The 21770-nt window shown below is 40.0% G+C and overlaps 1 protein-coding gene across 2 annotated transcripts in view; it reads right to left on the bottom strand.

The window, feature by feature from the left end:
• SLC17A8 (solute carrier family 17 member 8) overlaps positions 1–17750 on the bottom strand; it is a 43727-nt gene extending 25977 nt beyond the window's left edge. Inside the window, exons 1-4 of one of the 2 annotated variants that reach the window (XM_055396059.2) lie at positions 15863–17750; positions 9548–9800; positions 2182–2300; positions 252–366 (exon numbers count right to left, since the gene is read on the bottom strand). In XM_055396059.2, the coding sequence (XP_055252034.2) occupies positions 252–366; positions 2182–2300; positions 9548–9800; positions 15863–15963 (588 nt within the window). In that variant the 5' untranslated portion in view covers positions 15964–17750. Of the gene's footprint in view, positions 1–251; positions 367–2181; positions 2301–9547; positions 10661–15862 lie in introns of those variants that run through there. The other variant, XM_055396058.2, reaches the window with a different exon arrangement.
• Positions 17751–21770: the final 4020 nt, after the last annotated feature.

Below are 21770 nucleotides of genomic sequence, written 5' to 3'. Positions count from 1 at the left end.
TAAGATCACTCCTGGCTCATCTGAAATTCTGCACTCTGTGAAATGATCCTTCATTGTGTATAAATTTGGAATCACACATGGAGTTTTAATTAAAGTATTCATAATTATAATCATAACCAGAAAGTTCAGATAGCCAGACAAGGTAGGAGAGAGGAAAACTGATAAAGGAGGTTTTCGTCAAAAATTAAAATTTCTAAAAGATCGTGTTGTCTCCAACAATATCAAAATTTGTTCGGAAAAGAGTCTCTTACCTCCACTAAACCTTGCAAAATCCTGACACACATGACACAGCCATAATGCACTCTGGCTGCAGATGGAATGAACATGTTCAAGGTCGATGTTAAGAAGATGGCAGCCCCAAAGACCCTGAGGGACCAAAACACCGTGTTACTGGGCAGGTCCACCATAGATATGGCACATTAGTTAAACATCAGGAACAAATCTACCAGTTCATGGAAGATCACTGTATAAATTAATAGAGAAATAGATGTGTTAGGGTCTGGTGTGTGCCGTGCTAGACTGTCGAGCTGCTTTGATTCCCAAGCTCCAGTCCTTGGGCCAATAATGGGAAGGTTTGGGGCAGTACAGGGTCGTTCTGCCTAGATAAGATCCAGAAGCTGGAGATTGACCTTCATGAGGTAAACTTATTGGAGACCCACCATTCTTCTAGATTCTCCCTGAATAATCCATTCTGACTACTACCTCATACTTCTGCACATTTGGGTTGTATCTCCTGTTTCCCAGTTCTGCCCTCATGTTAGCAGATGGGGATACCACTATCTGAGAAGCATACTGTGTCCTGGGACCAGTCAAGCACAGGACAGGCTGGGTACCTGTCTCAGCTCCCTAGCTTTCAGCCAAGTACCGTGTGTCTCCTCTTTGCCTGGATAGGAGTATCCCAGGAAAGAGAATGGCATCATTTTATTTCTTTCTCACACATGCTAATGATATTTCAGATCTTTTATATTCTGGGAAATCTTATTATATGTTATTTCCTTTTAGGGCAAAAGTATGAATAGTGACTTCAAAGACCATAGAAACCAGGATTTTATCACTTTTTAAGAAGAATACAACAGGCAAGTGACAATAAATAAAGGACACAAATTAGATAAGAACATAAGTCAAATATGAGTCATGCTCATAGAAATGACTTTACATATGGATATGACTTTCAGACTTTTTTTCCTTGATCCATAAATCAAAATAAATTTTATATTGCAACCCAACACACACTCATACACACAGATGTAACCAAAACAATTTCCAAAGTACGATTCCAAAATGTGTAATGAGCTAAGATATTTTCTATTCTATTTGATTATCTTTCCTTCTATTTCTCTCTCTTTTTAGAAAAATAGATATTGGTAAATCACTATTGATTTTGTTACCATCTAATGAGTTCTGTTTTAGAGTTTGAAAAGTACTGCTTTATAAAATATACACTTCACAAAATCCATATATGTTAAGTCAATTACAATGAGAAATGACCTGGAAATAACTAGCATACTCCTAGTACACTCCTTTTCTAGTACATATACATATCATATATCTCCCAAGTGGCCATCATATTTAGATTGAATACTTTTAGTAACAGAGAACTACTACTCCTTGAGGCAGCTCATTTTTTCTTGGACCTACTTTTATTTGCTCAAATACCTCCTATAGAATCACAAGGGTGTGAAAGACATCTTACAGTCCAGAGACAAGCCCCTCCCACTCACATGACAAAACCAGCATAGTACAGGATAATATCAACATAGTAAACAGCATCACAGAATGTCACTGGTCAAAGGGAACTCAGACACAATCTAATCCATGTTTCATTTCACAGATGAGGAAATGGAGGTCCAGGGAAAAGGAGGAACTCAGTAGAGGTTACCAAGTGAGTTACTGAGGGTCCAGAAACTGTTTCTCCAGACTCAGATGCAGTTGCTTTTTTTTTTAACTACATAATCAGTTAAAGAATTGTAAGATAGATTAGATTAAACAAAAAAGTAAACAAAAAGAGATTCTTAAGAACAGGATCATATAAGATCAATGTCTGTGAACCATATCTTTAGGAATGACTTCTATCTTTCATTCTGCACCCCTAAATTGAGAGTCAATTGTTCAGAATTGATAAAAACACACAAAGCCATATTATGATCTGTGTAGCACTCATGTTAAATCAATTTATCTTACCTGTTTGCAGCAAATTTATTTGAAATGAAACCACCTGGAATTTGTGTCACAATATAACCCCAGAAAAAAGATCCATGGATAAGGCCCACCGTCTCTGGATCCCAGTTAAATTGTGCTGTCTGGAAATGAGAAATCAGATACACTTGGTTTGTAAGAAAACACTTGCCTGTCATCACTCACTGATGATCCTATATAATAACCCTACAAAGTCTTTTCTTTCCCTCCTTTAAATTCAGCAAATATCTTTTTAGTTTTTTAATTTGTATTGGGGTATAGCAGATTAACAATGCTGTGATAGTTTCAGGTGAACAGTGAAGGTATACTCAGCAAATATTGATGGGGGGCCTCAATGACATCAGGGACCCAGCAAAGTCCTTGTTGTCATTGAGCTTAACTTCTAGTGAGAGAAAGAAGAGGCTATGAACAAGTTTAAAAAAAAAAATGATGAAGGCTAAGAAGAAAATAAAACAACTTGTAAAGAAAACAAAAGGTAAATTCTAGGTTTATTGGGTTATTTAGGTACCAGTTTAGTCAGAGCACTAAGGGAATGACAGTCATGCCTCTCATTTCTTTATGAAGATAACAAAACCTACCTACCCATAGGACGTCTGGGGATAAATGCCATGCATATTTCTAGTAGGTTATTCCTCTGCTTAGAGATTTTGCATTTAACACATTAGGATTATGCCTGGAGCACAGTGTAGACTCAGTAAATGTTAGCAGCTATTGTTGTCGTTAGGATGATGACAATGGCAACAAAACACCCTTACACAACTCTCAGACCATTGAAGCCTTTCCTCACTTTCTTTCCCAGCAAAGTAATTCACCCCTTTCAGATTTCTTACAAATCTTCCTCCTCTGAGGAAGCTCCTCAGCTACCCTGAATTGAAGTGGTCATTTTTCCTAAGCCGTGGTCCATAAACCTCTGTTCTTGCAGTCATGGCACTCACCCTGTTCTCAAACTAGCCTGTCACATGTTCATTTCCCACCTGAGGTGGCAGGTGACTCTAAGGTGGCAGCCGTGTCCTTTCAACTTTATAACCTCTGTACCTAAAACAAGTGTCTACAACATAGAAGATGCAAGTAAAGATTTGCCAAATTAATGAATGGCTTTGTAAAGCATTGGTATCAAAATCCAAGATGTTCCTATTATGGAGTAAGAGTTCTTAATTATCAACATAGTACCTTTTATGAATTTTCATCACATTCTGTTTTCCTATCACAAATGGTCATGTACTTATTTGCTCATTTATTCAATATGCCCCTTGTGCTTCCTGTGTGCCAGGTCAGGTGATAGTATAAATACAAACTCAAGTATTGCCTTTGCCTTCTAGGAGGTAATATTGTGCAAGTAATATTGGCCTATGCTCTGCACTGTAGTTCCCATTTTGCAGACTAGGAAGTTGAAGCTCAAGAGTAAAATGAAACTAACCATCATTCATTCCAATCAGTTCACCAAATTTTAATTTTACGCTACTATGTGCACACATTGCACTAGATACTGTGCATATAGCAGTGAACAACAACAGTAATTGCTGTTTTCACAAAGATGTCAGTGGGGATGGCAGGAAGTATATAGGTGTTTGCTGTGTTAGATAGTAATCGGTGAGGAAGAAAGAAATATGAACAGAGAAGGGGACAGAAAATGTCGGGTAGGAGTGAAGTAGGGAGATATTCTACATAGAGTGGTCAGGGAAGCTTTCACTGAAGAAATGACTTCTGAGTGAACTCCTAAAGGAAGAAAGGGAGCAAGTGATGCTTTTCCTTATCAGAAGAAATTGCTTTCTAGACAAAGAAATAGCAAGTGCAAAGGCCCTGAGATAAGGATGTGTCTTGTGTGTTAGAGGAACAGCCAGATGTCAGAGGAGTTGGAGGATGATGGATGAGGAAGAGAATAACAGGCATTAAAATAGGAGAGATTCAAGTGATGAAGGGCCTTCTAAGTCACCATAAGGACCTTGACTTTTACTCAAAGAGAGATGAAGCACTGAGCTGAAGAAGGACATGATTTTAAGTCACTTTCCATGTATTTCCTCTTTACAATACCTAGAGTTAATTACGTCATTTTCTATAGAAGAGGAAATTGAGATTAATTTACTTGCCCCAAGTCATAGAACCAGCTGTAAAGAAAGCCAAGACCAAGACCTCTTACCAAAAATCTATATTCCTTCCATTGCTGTGGAGACTTGACTTTCTCACTAAGATGTAGAGACTAGACTTCCTTGCCTTGAGTCACAGAATGCCCCCAAGAAACCAAAATCCAAGAGAGAGGGATCCACTTCATTCAACAACTAACTGTCAATCGCATGCTCCCTTGCTCATGTCTTTTCCTCTGACAGAGTGGTGCTTCTTTCCATTTGGACAAAGTTACCTGAAGAAAAGTACTTGTGCCTGCCAAGAACTGACTTTCACTATCATTGAGTCCATGAGAATCATAATGGTCCAATGTATGAATTCTTATAATAAGTCAGGTGCTATGTCAGAGATGGTATTAGGCTGAAAAAATGGTCCCCAAAGATACATGCACAAACCCCCCAGAATCTATCAGTTCAGTTCAGTCACTCAGTCATGTCCAACTCTTTGCAACCCCATGAATCACAGCAGGCCAGGCCTCCCTGTCCATCACCAGCTCCCAGAGTTCACTCAAACTCATGTCCATTGAGCTGGTGATGCCATCCAGCCATCTCATTCTCTGTTGTCCCTGTCTCCTCCCACCCCCAATCCCTCCCAGCATCAGAGTCTTTTCCAGTGAGTCAACTTGTCGCATGAATCTACAGATGCTGTCTTATTTGAGAAAAGTGTTTTGATGATGTGATAAAGTCAAGGATCTCAAGGTGAATTTTTCTGGATTATCTAACTGGGCCCTAAATCTGATGACAAGTGTCCCTGTAAGAGAAATGCAGGGGGAGACTTGAGACATAAGGGGAAAGAAGGCCATGTGAAGATGAAGGCAGAGACTAGAGTGATGCCGCTACAAGCCAAGGAACACTTGGAGCCGCCAAAGCTGGAAAAGGCAAAGACGGATTCTCCCCTGGAGCCTTTGGAGGGAGTGTGGCTCCCTCCAAAGTCGAGTTGATTTCTGGCTTCCCTGACTATGAGAGACTAAGTTCCCATTGTTTTTAAGCCACATGTTCATGCTCATTTGTTACAGCAGCCTTAGGAAAGTAATAGAGGTGTTTAATATATTGGTACCAGATTATCTCATTTGATCTGCAATCAGGCCTTTTATTCCCATTTCATAATACAGCAATGAGACTTGGTAAAGAATTTCTAGAAATGCCATTTCTTACCTCCCTGCTCACATTCTAAGAGGATTCTCCTCCTCCCCTCAGTGCCAAGGGCCTCTCCCCCGTAACTGTGGATGGACACCTGAATAGCGGGAGCCAACATATAGGCTGATGTCTGTCTCTCTCTCTTCTTTCTCTCTATCTCTCTAATCTGAACCCAGAGATTCTAGTTAGACAATACTGCACATTTGAAACAAGTTCTACTGGAGTCAGGGCCAGGTAAGTCAGCTCCCCAGCAAGGCAACGGCTTGAGGAACTTCAGCTTTGGAGAGCAGTGAGATACCATGGAAAAGAAAAAACAAAAAAGCAGTCCATGGAGAGACCTGGGAGAATGGAGCCGATTCAGAGAGAAGCAGATGCAAGACCCTGAAAGGCCAGCAAGTTGGAGAGTAAGCTGAGGATTTCCTAGTTCCCATGAGGTCCGGTTCCACTCTGCCCCTCCTGACTCCTTCTCCTCCCCACAGTGTGGTACAGCCTGGATCTCAGTCCCACCTCAGGCTGGCTCCCTCTTCTGGGGCACAGACTGCACAAGAATACACAGCAGATAGCTTTCCACCGTTCACTTTCCTGAGATCCCCTATAGCCCTACAGTCATTTCCTTTTTAACTTGAGCTGGTTTCCCATTTCTATTCTTTGCAACCAGCAATCCCTGACCAGGACAGAAGGGCAACTTGCTCAAGGTCCCAGAGCTAATAAACAACAGAGTCAAGTTTGAAACCAGGTCCAGCAGATTCCAAAGCCCGATTCTTCTTAACCCTACAGGGCTCATGATTCAGGAGAAGGAGTCTGGATTTTCCCTGAGGGTGAACTAATCTCCAAGTTTCTCACACTTCAGTCATTTATTGTTTACCACATGCCAGACACTGTTCTAAGTGATTCACACGTCTTAAAACTCATAATTATTAAACTAAAAAATGATTATGATTCACACAACTGAAGCTACCATTGATACGACTTGCAGAATATATGCCAGTTATTTGCAAGGCCTACCTATTTATACCTGGAATAGGAAATGGAACCCATTCCAATATCCTTGCCTGGAAAATTCCATGGACAGAGGAGCCTGGCAGGCTATACAGTGCACAGGACTGCAAATAGTCAGACCTGCCTGAGCAACCGAGCACACACACCTATTCATACTACTTACTTTTCTCCCTCTATTGAAAAAAAAGATTTAAAAATATCTCACTGAAAAATATCTAGTTTTTCTCCAATAAAGCCAACCGAACAAAATTACAAGCCATTGAGAGGGTTTCTTAATACAATTAGTGAAATCTTTGTCATTGGGTTGAACATGCTCAGATGATATCTAAGCTTTGTTCTGTCTGGATAAGAGAGAAATGGCCTGCTGTAAATTGGAACTTCCAAAATGCTACTAAACTCTTACTTATGAGGCCAGAGAAAATGATGTAAAGCATATTTTAGACCTTAATCAGTTTCTCTAAGACTCCAGAGGGCAACACCATAGAAACTAGAGAGCACACACCATTGTTCCTTAAGTTTATCAAAATGCCTTTTCCATTTGCCTCAAAGCAAATTCTGTTGACCTAGGCCTATCTTTTCATGCAACAAACAAATGCAAACCAGCATCTCATTTTGATCCAGGCCTTAGCAGACAACTTTAATTAGCTGCCTTTCCTCACAAAAGGCCGCCAGAATGCATGCGATATGTATCTGAGACCTCATTAATGTCCATCATTCTTTATTTTAAAAATGTATGACAGCCCTCTTACACCTCTCCTGCCCTCCCTTGTCCCTCCCCCAAAATAAACAACCAGGATATCCTTTTAAAAACAGATTCAACTGTGGCATAAAAAAGAGAATGGTTAGAAGAATCTCCATGGTACCCTTTTCTTCTGGTAGAATAATCTCTTAGTTAAAAAAGAAAAAGGGCGGGGGAATCTGCAGGCCAACTAAAGACTTCTTTTTAATGAACTAAAAACAAATTTTCACTAACCAGTATTTGGCAGAAACTGTTCCAGGTAATGCCGATAGACACAGCATGAAGGAAAGCATTCTGCAGTTAAGTCCAGGAAATAAAGCACACCACAGGCCCCTCTTGGAGATTCTTATGGGACACAGCACAGTAAAGGTTCCTAGTTCATATAACACCTTCTTCAAAGCACAGCCTATAGAACAGTGGTGTCCAGACACCAGTTTGGGAAACTCTGATCTAAATGTTTTCCCAAACATGGGCAGGGATTGGAGAACTATTAGAAGTCTCTCTGCAAGAAAGGAACCCTCCTGCACTCTTGGTGGGAATGTAAATTGGCACAGCCATTATGGAGAATAATATGGAGGTTCCTTAACAAACTAAACATAGAGCTACCTCTAAACATAGAGCAGGGTATCCTACTCCTGGGCATATATGTGGAGAAAAACATGATCTGAAAGGATACATACACCTCAATGTTCATGGCAGCAGTTTACAATAGCCAAGACACATGTGTGTGATGTGTGTGTGTGCTTTGTCCCTCAATCATGTCTGACTCTTTGCAACACCATGGACTGTAGCCCACCAGGCTCCTTTGTCAATGGGGATTCTCCAGGCAAGAATACTGGTGTGGGTTACCATGCCCTCCTTCAGGGGACCTACCCAACCCAGGGATTTAACCCAGGTCTCCCACATTACAGGCAGATTCTTTACCACCTGAGTCTCCACGGACGCCCCAGCCAAGACATGGAAGCAACCTAAATGTCCATCAACAGAAAAATGGATGAAGAAGATGTAGTACATATACATGATGAAATATTACTCAGCCATTAAAAAGAATGAAATAATGCTACATGTAGCAACAGGGATGGACCAAAAGAGTGTCACATTGAGTGACGTAAATCAGACCAGACAGAGAAGGAGAAATATATGATATCCCTTATACATGGACTCTAAAAAAAAAAAAGATACACATGAACTTACTTACGAAACAGAAAGAGACTTACAGACTTAGAAAACAAATTTATGGTTGTCAGGGCTCAGGGAGAAGGGATAGTAGGTACTTTGGGAAGGTTATGTACACAGTGCTAGAAGGCTCTCTGCAAACAGATGGATTTCCATATGAGTCACTCCAGTGTGTGCATTTAACACAATGAAACAGATATATTGGGTATCTACTGGGCATACGTTTTTGTTTTATTCTCCCATAATCTCAATACTTCTCAAGGCTTATCATTTAAGAAACAAACCAGATTTCATCTTTTCAGGGATTCATGAAAACAGTACTGTTTAAGTGACATCACTATAGGCTTGCTTATGACTACAAGAGCCTCTGAATGGGGCCTTCTGCTTCTATTCACTCAAGTCCTGATCCCCTGGGAGATGACTGGCTGGACAGTGAGCATCCTGGAGTATGGATCTGATGATACCATTTCTCTGCTTAAAGCCCATGCCTGACTCCCCTTAGACTTGCCGGGCTCTCCGCGGCCTAACCCCACTTTACCAGTTGCTTCCTTCTTAGATGCTTACCTCATCCTATCCATTTACCAGGATTCTTAACTGGAGTCTGTGGATGGAATTCTGTGGATCTACGAACTTGGACGGGGAAAAATCAGCATCTTTATTGCTACTAATAAAGCAGCATTTCCTACAATTGTGAATGTAGGCAACAAACCCCAGTCATATTATCAGGACTTGTGATTCTATTACTAGAGGAAATTGTAAATATGTTCCTATCCCATGATGGCTGTTGCCATTATCTCAAATTATTGCTTACCCTTCAAACACCAAAATTACAGAAATTACTAGACCCATTGCTGATATGTTTATAAAGAAACCCATATGTTTCTATATCACAAATTCAATTCTCAAATAGTTTGTTATCTGTATTTAAAATAATTGGTTTCCCTTGTGATCCTATGTGTTTTTATAAGCTTTATTTACTTATTTATTTAAGCTGCACCATGTGGCATGGGGGATCTTAGATCCCCGACCAGGGATCAAACCCTCATCTCCTGCAGTAGAAGTGCAGAGTCTTAACCACTGGACCATCAGGGAAGTCCCCTATGTATTTTACTTTAAGAATTTAAAACATTAATACAGCTGTTGCCAAAAGACACTGACACAGACGTAGACAGACACTGACCTGAATTTCCGGCTTTCCATCAACATATACAGTGCTGTTATTGACCATTTCCACAATGGCAACTCCAAGATTGCAGCGAATCCCAAAGGAAATGCAGAACCCCAGCCCACTCATGATAGCAATGATGTAGCGCTTAGGGACCCCACAGCAGTGGCAGTCACAGAGTGGGGGCCTCTGCCTGGACGTCTGCACTGGTCTCCCCTCTTCATTCAGCTCAATGTTACCTTCTTGCTCATTGGTCCCATCAATTTTCCTACAGTGGGCAAATGAACAGGGAAGAAAGACCAGGATTACAAAGTATACTAGGCAAGAAGAAAAAGTGTACCAAGAAAGAAAAAGGAAAACCCAGAGTAGGATGCATCCTGCATGTTTTAACATCATCATCATTATTACTAAAATAAATTATAGTGGCTAAAATTTACTGATATTCTGGATATGTATTGCACCCTTATAGACATTAATTTATTTTAATCTCATAACAGCTACACAAGGTAGATAGTGTTATCTTGTCCATTTATAGACAAAAAACTAAGTCCTCTGAGGTAGGATGCAAGTTCAAGTCCAGAGTTTGTATCCTCAACAATATGCCTTACTGAATATCTGAATATCCTGCTGAAAGAGTATCTATAGACTTCAGCCACATGGCATGACCCAGCTGACTATTATGTTTGACTTTAATTTTAATGTCACTTGAAGCCTGCTAAAAGATATACAGTAAAAAATCAATTTATTTTCATATTCTTTTTTCTTCTTTTTCTAAGTCTTAATAAAATACTAGGTAAGAAGGTACATTTTCTATCGCAGCACAAACCAGTTGGTTGTGTATCCATTCTTTCTTAAGTGGTTCTAAGGTGATTCTCTGGCACTTTTTAAACAGAGGGCATGATTTCTCATTGAGTCCCATAAATTCAGATTATGGTAGTCCATTGCAGTGAATTTACTCTCTTCTTTAAAAAAAAAAAGTAATTGGGCAAACTAAACACTATCAATAATAAAAGGAGTTGTTTCCATCATCACACATATCATAACCCTTCTGAAGATGCCTGATTAAGGTCCAAGTCTTTGTAAAAATAGCAAAGCTTATGTTTTCAAGAGTATCATATTCACTAATAACTAATACAATGTCTAACAGACTACATAGAAGCACAAATAATTTGCCCACCAATTCATAGCAGAGATAATCTTAGTAGCTTCTTATGAATCAAGCAAATGAGGTTAAAGCACAGGTAGAGAGATCAGGGACAGGGAAGCCTGGCATGCTGCACTCCATGGGGTTGGAAAGAGTTGGACACAACTGAGCAACTGAACTGAGAGAGAGCAAATGTACTGGATTTAATTCAGTTCATCAAATATTTACTGAGTGCCTACTGTATGTCAGGCACTATACTGAGTGTTATGGAAGAATAAAGAAAGTCACACGGTTTCTGATCTCCTTCAGCTCTTAGAGGAAGAAAGACACATAAACAGTTTTAATTGCTGGATGGTGCAGGTTTTCTTGAAATCAAAGTGAAATGCAGTGATAAAACAGGAAAGGAACTTTCAATTTTAATTTGTGAGGTCAGAATGGTAGCTTAAAAAACATGCAAGAATATGGCAGTAATCAGAAGAGAACATCATCAACCTCCCAATGCATTTTTGCAACCTACCTGCATGTATGCTGATGTCTGTGTTTTCTTCTATGATTGTCTTCCAAGCTTCTAGCCAAGGCCACCCTCTTTCCCTGGGCACTAGATCTCATTGCCTCTCATGTACTCAAGGAAATCCCTATCCACATATTTCATCAATTATTTTCTCCTCTCTACTAGAACATTCCTACTGTCTACAAATATGCCCTTATTTATCCCACATCAACATTTAAAATAAAAACACTTTCGCTTTCAGCTACCTGCCTATTTCTCACCTTCCTTTTATGTAAAAACTCAGAAGTCACTGTCTCACTTCCCTTTGTCCCATTCTCTCTTAGACACACTCCAAACAGGTATGTCCCCCCATCTGTCCACCAAAATTGCTCTTCTTGGACTGTCAATGCCCTCCACATGGTTCAGTTCAGTTTAGTCCCTCAGTCATGTCCGACTCTTCATAACCCCACAGATTGCAGCATGCCAGGCTTCCCTATCCATCACCAACTCCTGGAGCTTGCTCAAACTCATGTCCATTGAGTTGGTGATGCCATCCACCCACTCATCCTCAGTCATCCCCTTCTCTTCCTGCCTTCAATATTTCCCAGGATCAGGGTCTTTTCCAATGAGTCAACCATGAGCCCACATGGTTCAACCCAAAGGCTCTTTCCAGTCCTCATCTAGTTGACCCGTCAGCAGCACTTGGCACTACTGATTATTCTTTCTTCCTTGATGACTTTGATTCTTTCATGGATACCACACTCACTTGGTGGTCCTTCCAATCCCCTAAACACTCCTTCTGTTTTGTCTCTTAAGCTGATGTATTACTTCCTCAACCTGTAAGCACTGGGATGCCCAGAGCTCAGTTCACAGATCTCTTGTTTTCTGTCTGTACTTTCTAGGTGACCTCACTCATCTCTAGGCTTTAGACACCATGCAATGCTAACAGATTTCAATTTTCATTTCTAGATTTATTTGACATCTTTGTGGACACATGATCAGCATCTCAAACCTAACATATCCAGACTGAGTTCCTCTTAAAAAAAGTTAATTCCTGAAGCTTTTCGAATTCCAAGTAATGACAATTTTGTTCCTTTGGTTGCTCAGAAAAAAAACTTGGGTGACATCCTGGATGCATCTCTTCTCCAATCTCCATCCAATCTAGGCATTAGCGTCCCTTTATTTGAATTTTTACTCTTCCATTTACTTAGCTGTGTGACTTTGGCCTAGTTAACCTCTCTGAGCTTTCTTCCCAGGTGGCATTAGCGGTAAAAGAACCTGCTTGCAAATGCAAGAGATGTAAGAGACATGGGTTTGATCCATGAGTCAGGAAGATCCCTTGGAGGAGGGCAAGGCAAGCTATTCCAGTATTCTTGCCTGGAGTAGCCCATGGACAGGGGAGCCTGGTATGCTGCAGTCTATGGGGTCACAGAGAGTTGGACACAACTTAGCAACTAAACAACAACAGCATAGATCGTTTAGAACAGAACTTGACACATGTGCCAGTTATTTTTATTACATTAATCCTCATAACCACCTGAGTCCACTCTGCTAGGATGAGCATAAATGCCATTTATTGCCATTTATATTCATATCTAAGAGTTATTTAGATTATAAGACTCTTTATAATGTGCAACCCCAGTGGTATCTATGAATTTCTGGCATGAATGAATATAATACCTATCTTATAGAGCTGTGGTTAAGATTAAATGAATTTCTACCACCAGACAGTTGATTTGAGTGGTAGCACAGGGTAATGATTAAGAAAGATGGGCACAAAATGTCTGGTCTGAAACCCAGCTCTGCCACTCACAAGCTGTGTTGCCTTAGGCAAATTACTTAACCTCTCTGTGCCTCAGTTTTCTCATCTGTAAAACTGTGATTATAATTGGCCCTCCCTCATAGGGTTGTTAATAGAATTAATGGTACCTGGAACATAGTGTTTATTACTATCATTTACTGCTGCTGCTGCTGCTAAGTCGCTTCAGTCGTGTCTGACTCTGTGCGACCCCATAGACGGCAGCCCATCAGGCTTTCCCGTCCCTGGGATTCTCCAGGCAAGAATACTGGAGTGGGTTGCCATTTCCTTCTCCAATGCATGAAAGTGAAAAGTGAAAGTGAAGTCGCTCAGTCGTGTCCGACCTTAGCGACCCCATGGACTGCAGCCCACCAGGCTCCTCCGTCCATGGGAGTTTCCAGGCAAGAGCACTGGAGTGGGATGCCACTGCCTTCTCTGGCTATCATTTTCTACACATAAGCAATTAGAGAACATTCATCACTTAAGCTGAAAAAAGTCTCTATATCAGTTTCTGGACATTAATTTTCAAATGCAATGCCTTCTATCTGTTCCAATAGTGGACAGTAAGTGAATGCATTATCTTTCTTCCTACATTTCAAAAATATTAATGTACCTTTAGCTGATGAATTGCTCAGCTGCTTCTTATCAATGACTGCTCTCCAGGAAGACTAACAGTGGCTGGCTGTAATTAGCCCCATGTGTGAACTTCAGATACTTCTCTATGCACTTACCTCTCCCTTGACCATGAGGAATACCCCATAGTTCAAAAACATACAGAAAATTCCATTTAGATGATGATCTCAGTGGTAAACATTATTAGACATCTATGATTTATACTGATTGCTAAGTTAGAAAGTCGGGATTCTTAACTCCCCAATGTTCCTGCCCCTTACAAAACAGAAAACATTTCTTTATGACTTTTTTCTTACACTGGATCCTGTCAACTGGTTTTATGTAAAAATCCACAAGGGGAGGAAACATCCATTACATACCAAGTTCTGGGCAAAGCATTATATATATATATATATAATTATCTTACAGACTTGAGGTTAACACCAAGTGTTAAAACAGCAGAGCTGTTTTTGCTGGAGGAGCCCTAATGCTGGAGCTCTGCTCTAAGACCACTAGAGTTGAGGATCAGTTCAGATCGCCAGTCAGTTAATGCCTACCTCTGCCAATAATTTCTCTCTAGGGATCACTGAAAGATGAGGTATGAATTTGGCTTTATTCTAAAACCAATCATTCTATAATTACGACAACAATGATAACATCTAGCATGTATTTAGTGTGCTCTCTATCTAGAACTATGATAGCAGGGTTTTGTGGTTTTTTTTTTTAATTGTTCAGTGAGCCAATTCTGAGAAAACTCTTCAGAGTAATAGACACATAGCTTAATTTGGGGTTGAAATCGTACAACTTGGAAATTACTGATTTTCTTATATCCCTAGGCATACCAATCTGGTAAACAAAAGGATATTCAAGTGGATCATTCAATCAAACATAGTAAAACCAGCACTTAGGATTGAGAAAAGTGATTAAATTTTAAAAAGCAGCTAAAGTTGAAAAAGAACACTTCTAAGTGTTAATATAAAGCTAAATAGTTGTCATCACTTGAATATGCCAATTAAGCCACTGTGCTTCCTTTTGCATTTTTAATCAAATAAACACCACCATAAAAAGATGTTACCTGGGAGTGCTCGACAGAAGAATAAAACACTCTTAAAAGAGAAGGTTATTATAATCATTTCCTGTGTTTAGCTAGTTTATCCTGCTGTCACTGAGGTAGGTTTTCATTTATACATGATAATTCAGTGTAGTTCTGACTGAAACTTTTTGTTTTTAATTACCAAAGTAATAAAGTGCCCAATCCAGTTCTCTTGCTAAGCTCACCAAAGGGATACAGTAGAAAAATTAACACTGGCAGGAGCCTGTGTATTATAAAACACAAGAAGTGGAATGAATCTGTGGGCTAGTTTTTAAATTTATGAGAAAACATAGAAAAGTTAAAAGCAGATGCCAAGGGAAATTTCCATTCATCATAATTAGAAATAATGATAAAAATTTAATCAAAGTTATTTTCACATTTATTTACATCAAAGAAATTAAAAGAATCATTTACCTTGCACATAAGGACTGCTTATTCATTCATTTATAAAACCTAGGAAGGCATTTACTATGTTTATTTTAAAAATCAAAAATTAAATATCACATCAATTCATTCATTTATGGCAAATTCTCCTTCCAATAATAATATATTTTACTTTAAAAAAAGGTCTATTTTTTTGTTTAGACAAAAACATTCAATTCAATGACACCACTTAACACTTTCCCATTTAATCATGTAAGATTTTCTGCTTTAAATACTAATTTTTAAAGTTACTTTCTTCATACTATTGTGCAATAATCCTTCTCTTTGAAAACTACACAATCAAGAATCACTTCATACAATTTATATTACAAGCTATACAATTTGAAAATACCTAATTTTCATTTACAGTGAAAAATTCTTAAAAATTATTTCAACTCAAAGCATAACCATGTAAAGTGGTTCCTGGTTTTGTTGTTACTATTGAATTAACATAATATCCCCAAATATTTTCTAATTCAATGCCAAACACACAACTTGCAATATTACTGTGTCCAATAAGTGCTAATCTTGCTGCATAAACGGAGTGCTTGTCTTGGTGTTTTCCTAATTCAACCATATCCTTTGATGCATCTTCTTTTCCTCCAGGTATAGTCTGTTGGAGCTGGCAGGGGCTCCAGAAGCCCTTTATTCTGACCCTCCCACTCCTTTTTAAAATGTAGCTTTAAAAACATGAGGCAAATTCTTTAAAAACACCAGCAGCAATGTGAAGCTACTCTGAAATAAACCTAAAGTTTGCATTCAGACTTTACCTTTGTAAAATCCCCAACGAATCTCCCACAGCATTCTTCACTCCCTCCTTTCCAGGTTTCAAAATTTTTTCTTTGAAGGTATCAAATGCTTTAAAAGGCATTGTGAGACAGGGGTACCTCCAAGCCGTCAACAGTCAGTCTCAGGAACTCTCATCCTTCATTTCCAGCAAGGGGACCACTCTGCTTTCCTTGATGAACACCTGGAAGTCAGTTCTCAGGGAGGTGACTATTTACAATCAAAAAGGCATGAAACCCAGCCCAGATCTTTCCAGATGAGACACAACACCCGCCCCCCAAAACAGGAGAGGCCAGATGATCTGTGACTGGGAATTCAGCCCCTCTCAGCTCCCAGCTCAGCAGCAGCCTGTGGTGCTGTCTCAGGCAGCCACTCTCAGGCTGAGCGCAGCCCGGCTCCCTCCCTGGGCTGCAGCTGGAGAAGCTAAAGGGTGCTCCAGCCCACGAAGTGTCCTGCAACCAGCGAAAGCCTCTGCAGCCTATCTCCAGCCCCTCCTGCTGCTTCTGACCACATTCCCCTCCTGCCTCACTCAGCTCGGCTGTGGCTTTCACTGAGGGATCCTTTCCAAGGTGATGCCATAGTAACCGGCACAATACCTGTCCCTTGGCCGCTGGGCTTATTAACGGGCTCTCAGCCAGAGCAAGCACCCAGGGTGAGGTGTGTGAAACACCCACAAGTCCTCTGCTTTTCTGAGGTCTGGCCCCCAAGACAGGCTCTCAGTCACTGCATTAGGGCCCCTTATGCCTCTCTTGGGAGAGTTGAAGCAGTTTTTGCACCAGACACCAGTATGGATATGGTCCTTGGAGGAACATTTGCACTTGAGGAGGCTAAACACAAAACCCAAGCCATATGCCTCTAGGAAGGCATTTGTCTGATCAACATAGCAGGCTCACTCAGGGTGTAGCGTGTTAAGTGCCATTGAGACCATTGAACTGAAGGTAGCTGAGCCAGTCCTAGAACCTGCTTCGTGCTCTTCCCTAGTCTTGCCTTCAGAATAAACCTAAATTCTTTATCATGGCACAGAAGACTCGGTGTGATTCCAGCCCTGCTTCTTTTCATTCTGCTTTTTCTATCAGCTCTTCACTGAATTCTGCAATCTCCCTATCACTTCTGGGGTTTACTCAAGCTGTGCCTTCTGCCTGGGTAACTCTCCTCACCCTTCATCTGGGAAATGCCAAGGTAGTCTCAAGTCTCACAGAGACATCACTTCCTCTAGAAGCCCTCATACACAAGGTTAGGTGTCCCTCCTCTGTGCCCCCGAATCCACTGTCCTCCAAGCCAACAGGATCTGGCATGCAGCAGTGAAAAATCCTTGTTGGACTGGAGTAGAAACAGCACATGTTGCTCCCACATTGATAGCGGCAGGATGACCCTTCCACGAATGCTGCTGCCATGAAGAAACAGCTTGCATCTGTGAGGCTCCAGAGGTCCGGTCTCCCAACTTGCAGGGGACTGACCGACCCCGTGCTTTAGACTCTCAGACTCCCCTGGAGTCATTTCCACAAGATCAGTCCCTGTTTTCTGCAGCCGCAGTCCAAATCCTTCTCCAGGATTTGAATTAAGTTGATCTGAATGAGCTGGATCCTTGGCAGGTTAAATACTACCATCAATAATAATTATTATTATTATAATGGCTAATATTTATTGCTCTGTCTTTATGGTCCAAACTTTGTGTTAAGCACTGTTTACATATTATCACAATCTTTCCAACACTACTTTGTAGATAAGCTAGTTATTATTTTCCCCAACTTCACTGAAAGGAAACTGAGGCAAAGAGAGGTTTAGACTTGCTAGGTTTCAGATCCAAACAGCCTGACTTCATGTGGTCCTGTTCTCACACTCTCTCTCTCCTCCCTCTTTCTTTCTCCTCCTCCATCCTTCCATCCCCCCCAACCCATACTACCTCCTCCGAATTTACTGAGATATATTTTGCATATCATATACCTTACCCATTTCAAGTGGACAATCAATGATTTCTAGTAAATTTATCATGTTGTGCAAGCATCACCATAAAGCACAAAGCAGATAGAACATTTCTATCATCCCAATGAGAACCCTCATATCCACTATTAATCCTTGTCTCCCATCCCTCACACTGCACCAGACGACCATCAATCTTTCTATCTCTATAAATTTTCCTTTAACAGACCTTTTCTATAAATGGAATCAACACACTATATACCATACAGTATATTGTCTCTTGTGTCTGACATCTTCCATTTAATATGATGATTTCCAGATTTGTCCATGTTAGAACTTGTATCAGTAGTTTGTTCTTCCTCCACTGCTTTCAGTGAAATAGTTTATTGTATGGACATATCACATTGTACCTATCCATTGACCAGTTGATGGACATTTAGTTGCTTCTAATCTCTGGCTATTATGAATAAAATTGTTAAGGACTTCTATGTGCAAATCTTTCTTTGGACAAATCTTTTCATTTCTCTTGGGAAATACCTAGGATTGGAATTGGTGGATTGCGTGGTAAGCACGTTTTTAAGTAACTGCCAAATTACTTTCCACAGTGACAACTCTATTTTACATTCCTGGTAGCAGGTATGAGGGTCCCATTTCTGACATCGTCACCAATACTGATTGTCTTTATAGACTTTCACGTGGGTATGACGTGGCATATCACTGTGGTTTTACTTTGCATTTCCCTGCATTGATCATCTTGTCATGTGCTCGTTAGTCCCGTGTATACATTTTGGGTAAATTTTCTATTTAAACATTTCGTCCATTTTTAAAATGAATTTTTTCCTTATTAGTGAGGTGTATGAGTATATATTTTCAATACAAATTCTTCATCAGATAATAGGATTTGCAAATGTTTTCTCCCAGTCTACTGCTTGTGTTTTCATTTTCTTCATGCTGTATTTCAAAGTACAAACTTTCTTTGTTCATTCATTCATAGACTGTGCCTTTTTCATACACCTAAGACAGAAATCTTTGCCTAATTTGACATCTTAAAGAGTTTCTATTTTTTTCCCCTAAAAGTTTGCTTGTTTAGCTCTTACATATAAGTCTACGATCCATTTTGAGCTCATTTTTACATATGGTATAAGGTACACATCTGTGTTCAACTCTTCCCATGTGGATCTCCAGTTGTTAGTAGGCTATTCTTTGTCTAATGAATTGCCTAAGAACCCCTGTCAAAAATCAGTAAAACATAAATATTAAAAAAAATTATTTCTGGACTCAGTTCTCTTCTTCTGATCTCTGTGTCTATCCGACTAACAATTTATACTCTGTTGACTGTAGTTTTATAGAGTAAGTTTTGAAATCAGGTAATGAAACCCTTCCAACTTTGTTCTTTAATTTAAATTGTTTTGGCTATTATAAGTCTTTCATAATTCCATACAAATTTTAGAACCAACTTATCAGTTTCTGCAAAAAATCCTGTCCAGCCTTGTGCTCTTAAAAGGATAGATATTTTCAGGCCACCAACTTTGCCACCTACAACCCCTTAGGGCTGAGAATGCTAAGACTCCAGGAAATCACACATCTAATCATTCCACCAATATGTCTTCACCCTGTCTCCAGAAAGTTCACTCATTCATCAAAAGCAAATACAATCTAACTAAAATATGATAAATACACTCTCTTGCTACAGAAGTCATTCCCTGGCGAAGCTTTTAACCTTTTTGTCAATCCCCAGATACCCTCAGTTACTGATCTCTTAGAGCACATAATGGAAACACCAATAGGCAAAGACCACATGAATCTCTCTTAAAGGTCAATGATATTAAGAGCACTAACCAATCCTGCAGAATGTATTGCTCATGAAACACATCTGAATGTGCAAAGGGTTTTTGGTGGTGATTTAGATGGTTAGTGATAATAATAACTAACACTTATGGAGCACCCTCTAGGGGCCAGACTCCACACATTTAACTCATTTAGTCCCCAGAATGACTCTCTAAGGTGAGTACTCTCATTATACCATCTACAGATGAGGAAACTGGGGCACAGAGCTTTTAAGTCAACTAAAGTTCACACAATTAGGAAACTAGGCAGAGATCAGCTGTGGACACAGGAAGTCTGGCATTAGAGACCTACTCTACACTAGTACTCTATACTAGTGCGCTAGTGTTGATAATAACGTCTACATTAGATCTGTTGATAATAGAGACAAAAAAATATAAAGCCAGACGTTGCAGAACTGAGGCTCATTGTATTCATTTGTTCCCTCCCTTGAGGGCCTAGTATGTGATAGGCCTTTTGAGACACTGGTGATGTAGGTTGAACTGTGATATTTCCCTTGAAGAAACAATCCAGAGAGTGAATAAGTCCATATGGTGTAATGAGTGATGCATCTGGCAATGAAAGCAGAGGTAAGGACACCTAAATTAGCTTGTTGAGGGATGGAAGAAGGTTTCCTAGAAGAGGGGATGATCGCTTTCAGGGATGAAAGAGTGAGGCAAAGGAAAGAAAAACAAAGTGGGAGAGAAGACTTACAGGAAAGAGCATGGTGCCTGGGGTAAAGCTGCATAGTTTCAGAGTCAGGTGAGTGCACCACGGGGTTGAAAACAAGGTTGGAACAGTGATTGTGAGCTTTATATAATTTACAGAAGAGCATTAAACATGTGCTCCCCATCTCAAAATATCAAATAAAACAAAGAGGAAATGATGTGTAGAGCAGAAACCCAAGAGCCATGAAATTAGAGCTTTGGTCTACGCTGGGAATATGTAGACTGAATATGCATTAGGAAAAAAAATCCAGCTGTTGACAAGCACTTGATGACTTCCTGTCATTCTGTACAGAAACAGCCTCTTCCCTTTGAGAAAGTAAGATTGACTAGGACATCATTAGAGGTTCTTGCCAAGATCATAGCAATTCCTCATTCTCAGGGAACTTCGCTCCCACTACCATCTCCCTCCTCTTTTATAGCAACAGGCCCCCAAAAGTCCTTTATATGCTATGATGTTTCCTGTCTCCTCTGACCACTGTTGGATGAACCAAGGATGGGCACCTGCACCGTGCTGAGCCAATCAGATGCCAAATTCTCCTGTAGTTTAACTTTAGAACTATAAGACTGCTAGTTATCTTGCAGAACCCTGGCCGGGATGGAGTTTGTATATTCACATCATGGACTGGAGCTGCAGAGAACCAGGTTTGGCTCAGTGAGAATGAAACACAATGAACCTTTAGCAGGGCAAGGGTATCTGTTTCTAACGGCTTTCCAGTTCCTGTCTGTCTAGACCCAGCTGTCCCTCTACTCTTTGGTTTCTGAAATATCCACATCCTTGTAACAAATTGTCCTCATTTTAGTTTAGGTAAGACAGTTTCTGCTCTTCATGGAAAAAGAATCTTGACTATACTAGGGACTTCCCTGGTGGTCCAATGGTTAAAATGCCTCCTTTCAGTGCATGTGGTGGGGGTTTAATACCTGGGAAGCTACAGTCCCACATGCCATGGGGTGTGGGCAAACTTTTTTTTTTTTTTTAAAAAGGAAGAAAAATAATCCTGTCTATATCAATTATTTAAAACCCAAATCCTGAAATGCTAATACTGCCTGTATCTAACACCATGAGGGCAAGCTTGACTGTTCCGTTTAATTTTAGGTAGGACTCCAATCTCCCAACAGTGAAAAAAGTGGGTCTCATAAATTGGTTGTTAGTGAAGTCATTCCATTCCAATCTACCTAGACCTCCCTCCCCCCAAAAAGTAAACAAATCCCAAACAACTTGAAAATAATATTTATTCAAGAAAATAATTTCATCAAATCAGATCAAAGTGTTAGGTGGAAAATTTTAACTCGGCTCAGAGCTAATGGCCAAATTATTCACCTTTTAGGATAAGAAATTTTATAAAGAAACAGAGGTAATGAAGAAAATTAATCTTCCTGAGGTTCCTTCTCTCCTGAATTTTATGGCAGCTTTTTCAGACCT

The sequence above is a fragment of the Moschus berezovskii genome, chromosome 6 (assembly GCF_049115385.1).
Source record: "Moschus berezovskii isolate FMDL1 chromosome 6, NW_MosBer_1.0, whole genome shotgun sequence".
Classification (NCBI taxonomy): domain Eukaryota; kingdom Metazoa; phylum Chordata; class Mammalia; order Artiodactyla; family Moschidae; genus Moschus; species Moschus berezovskii.
This window is presented reverse-complemented; position numbering and strand designations above follow the sequence as displayed.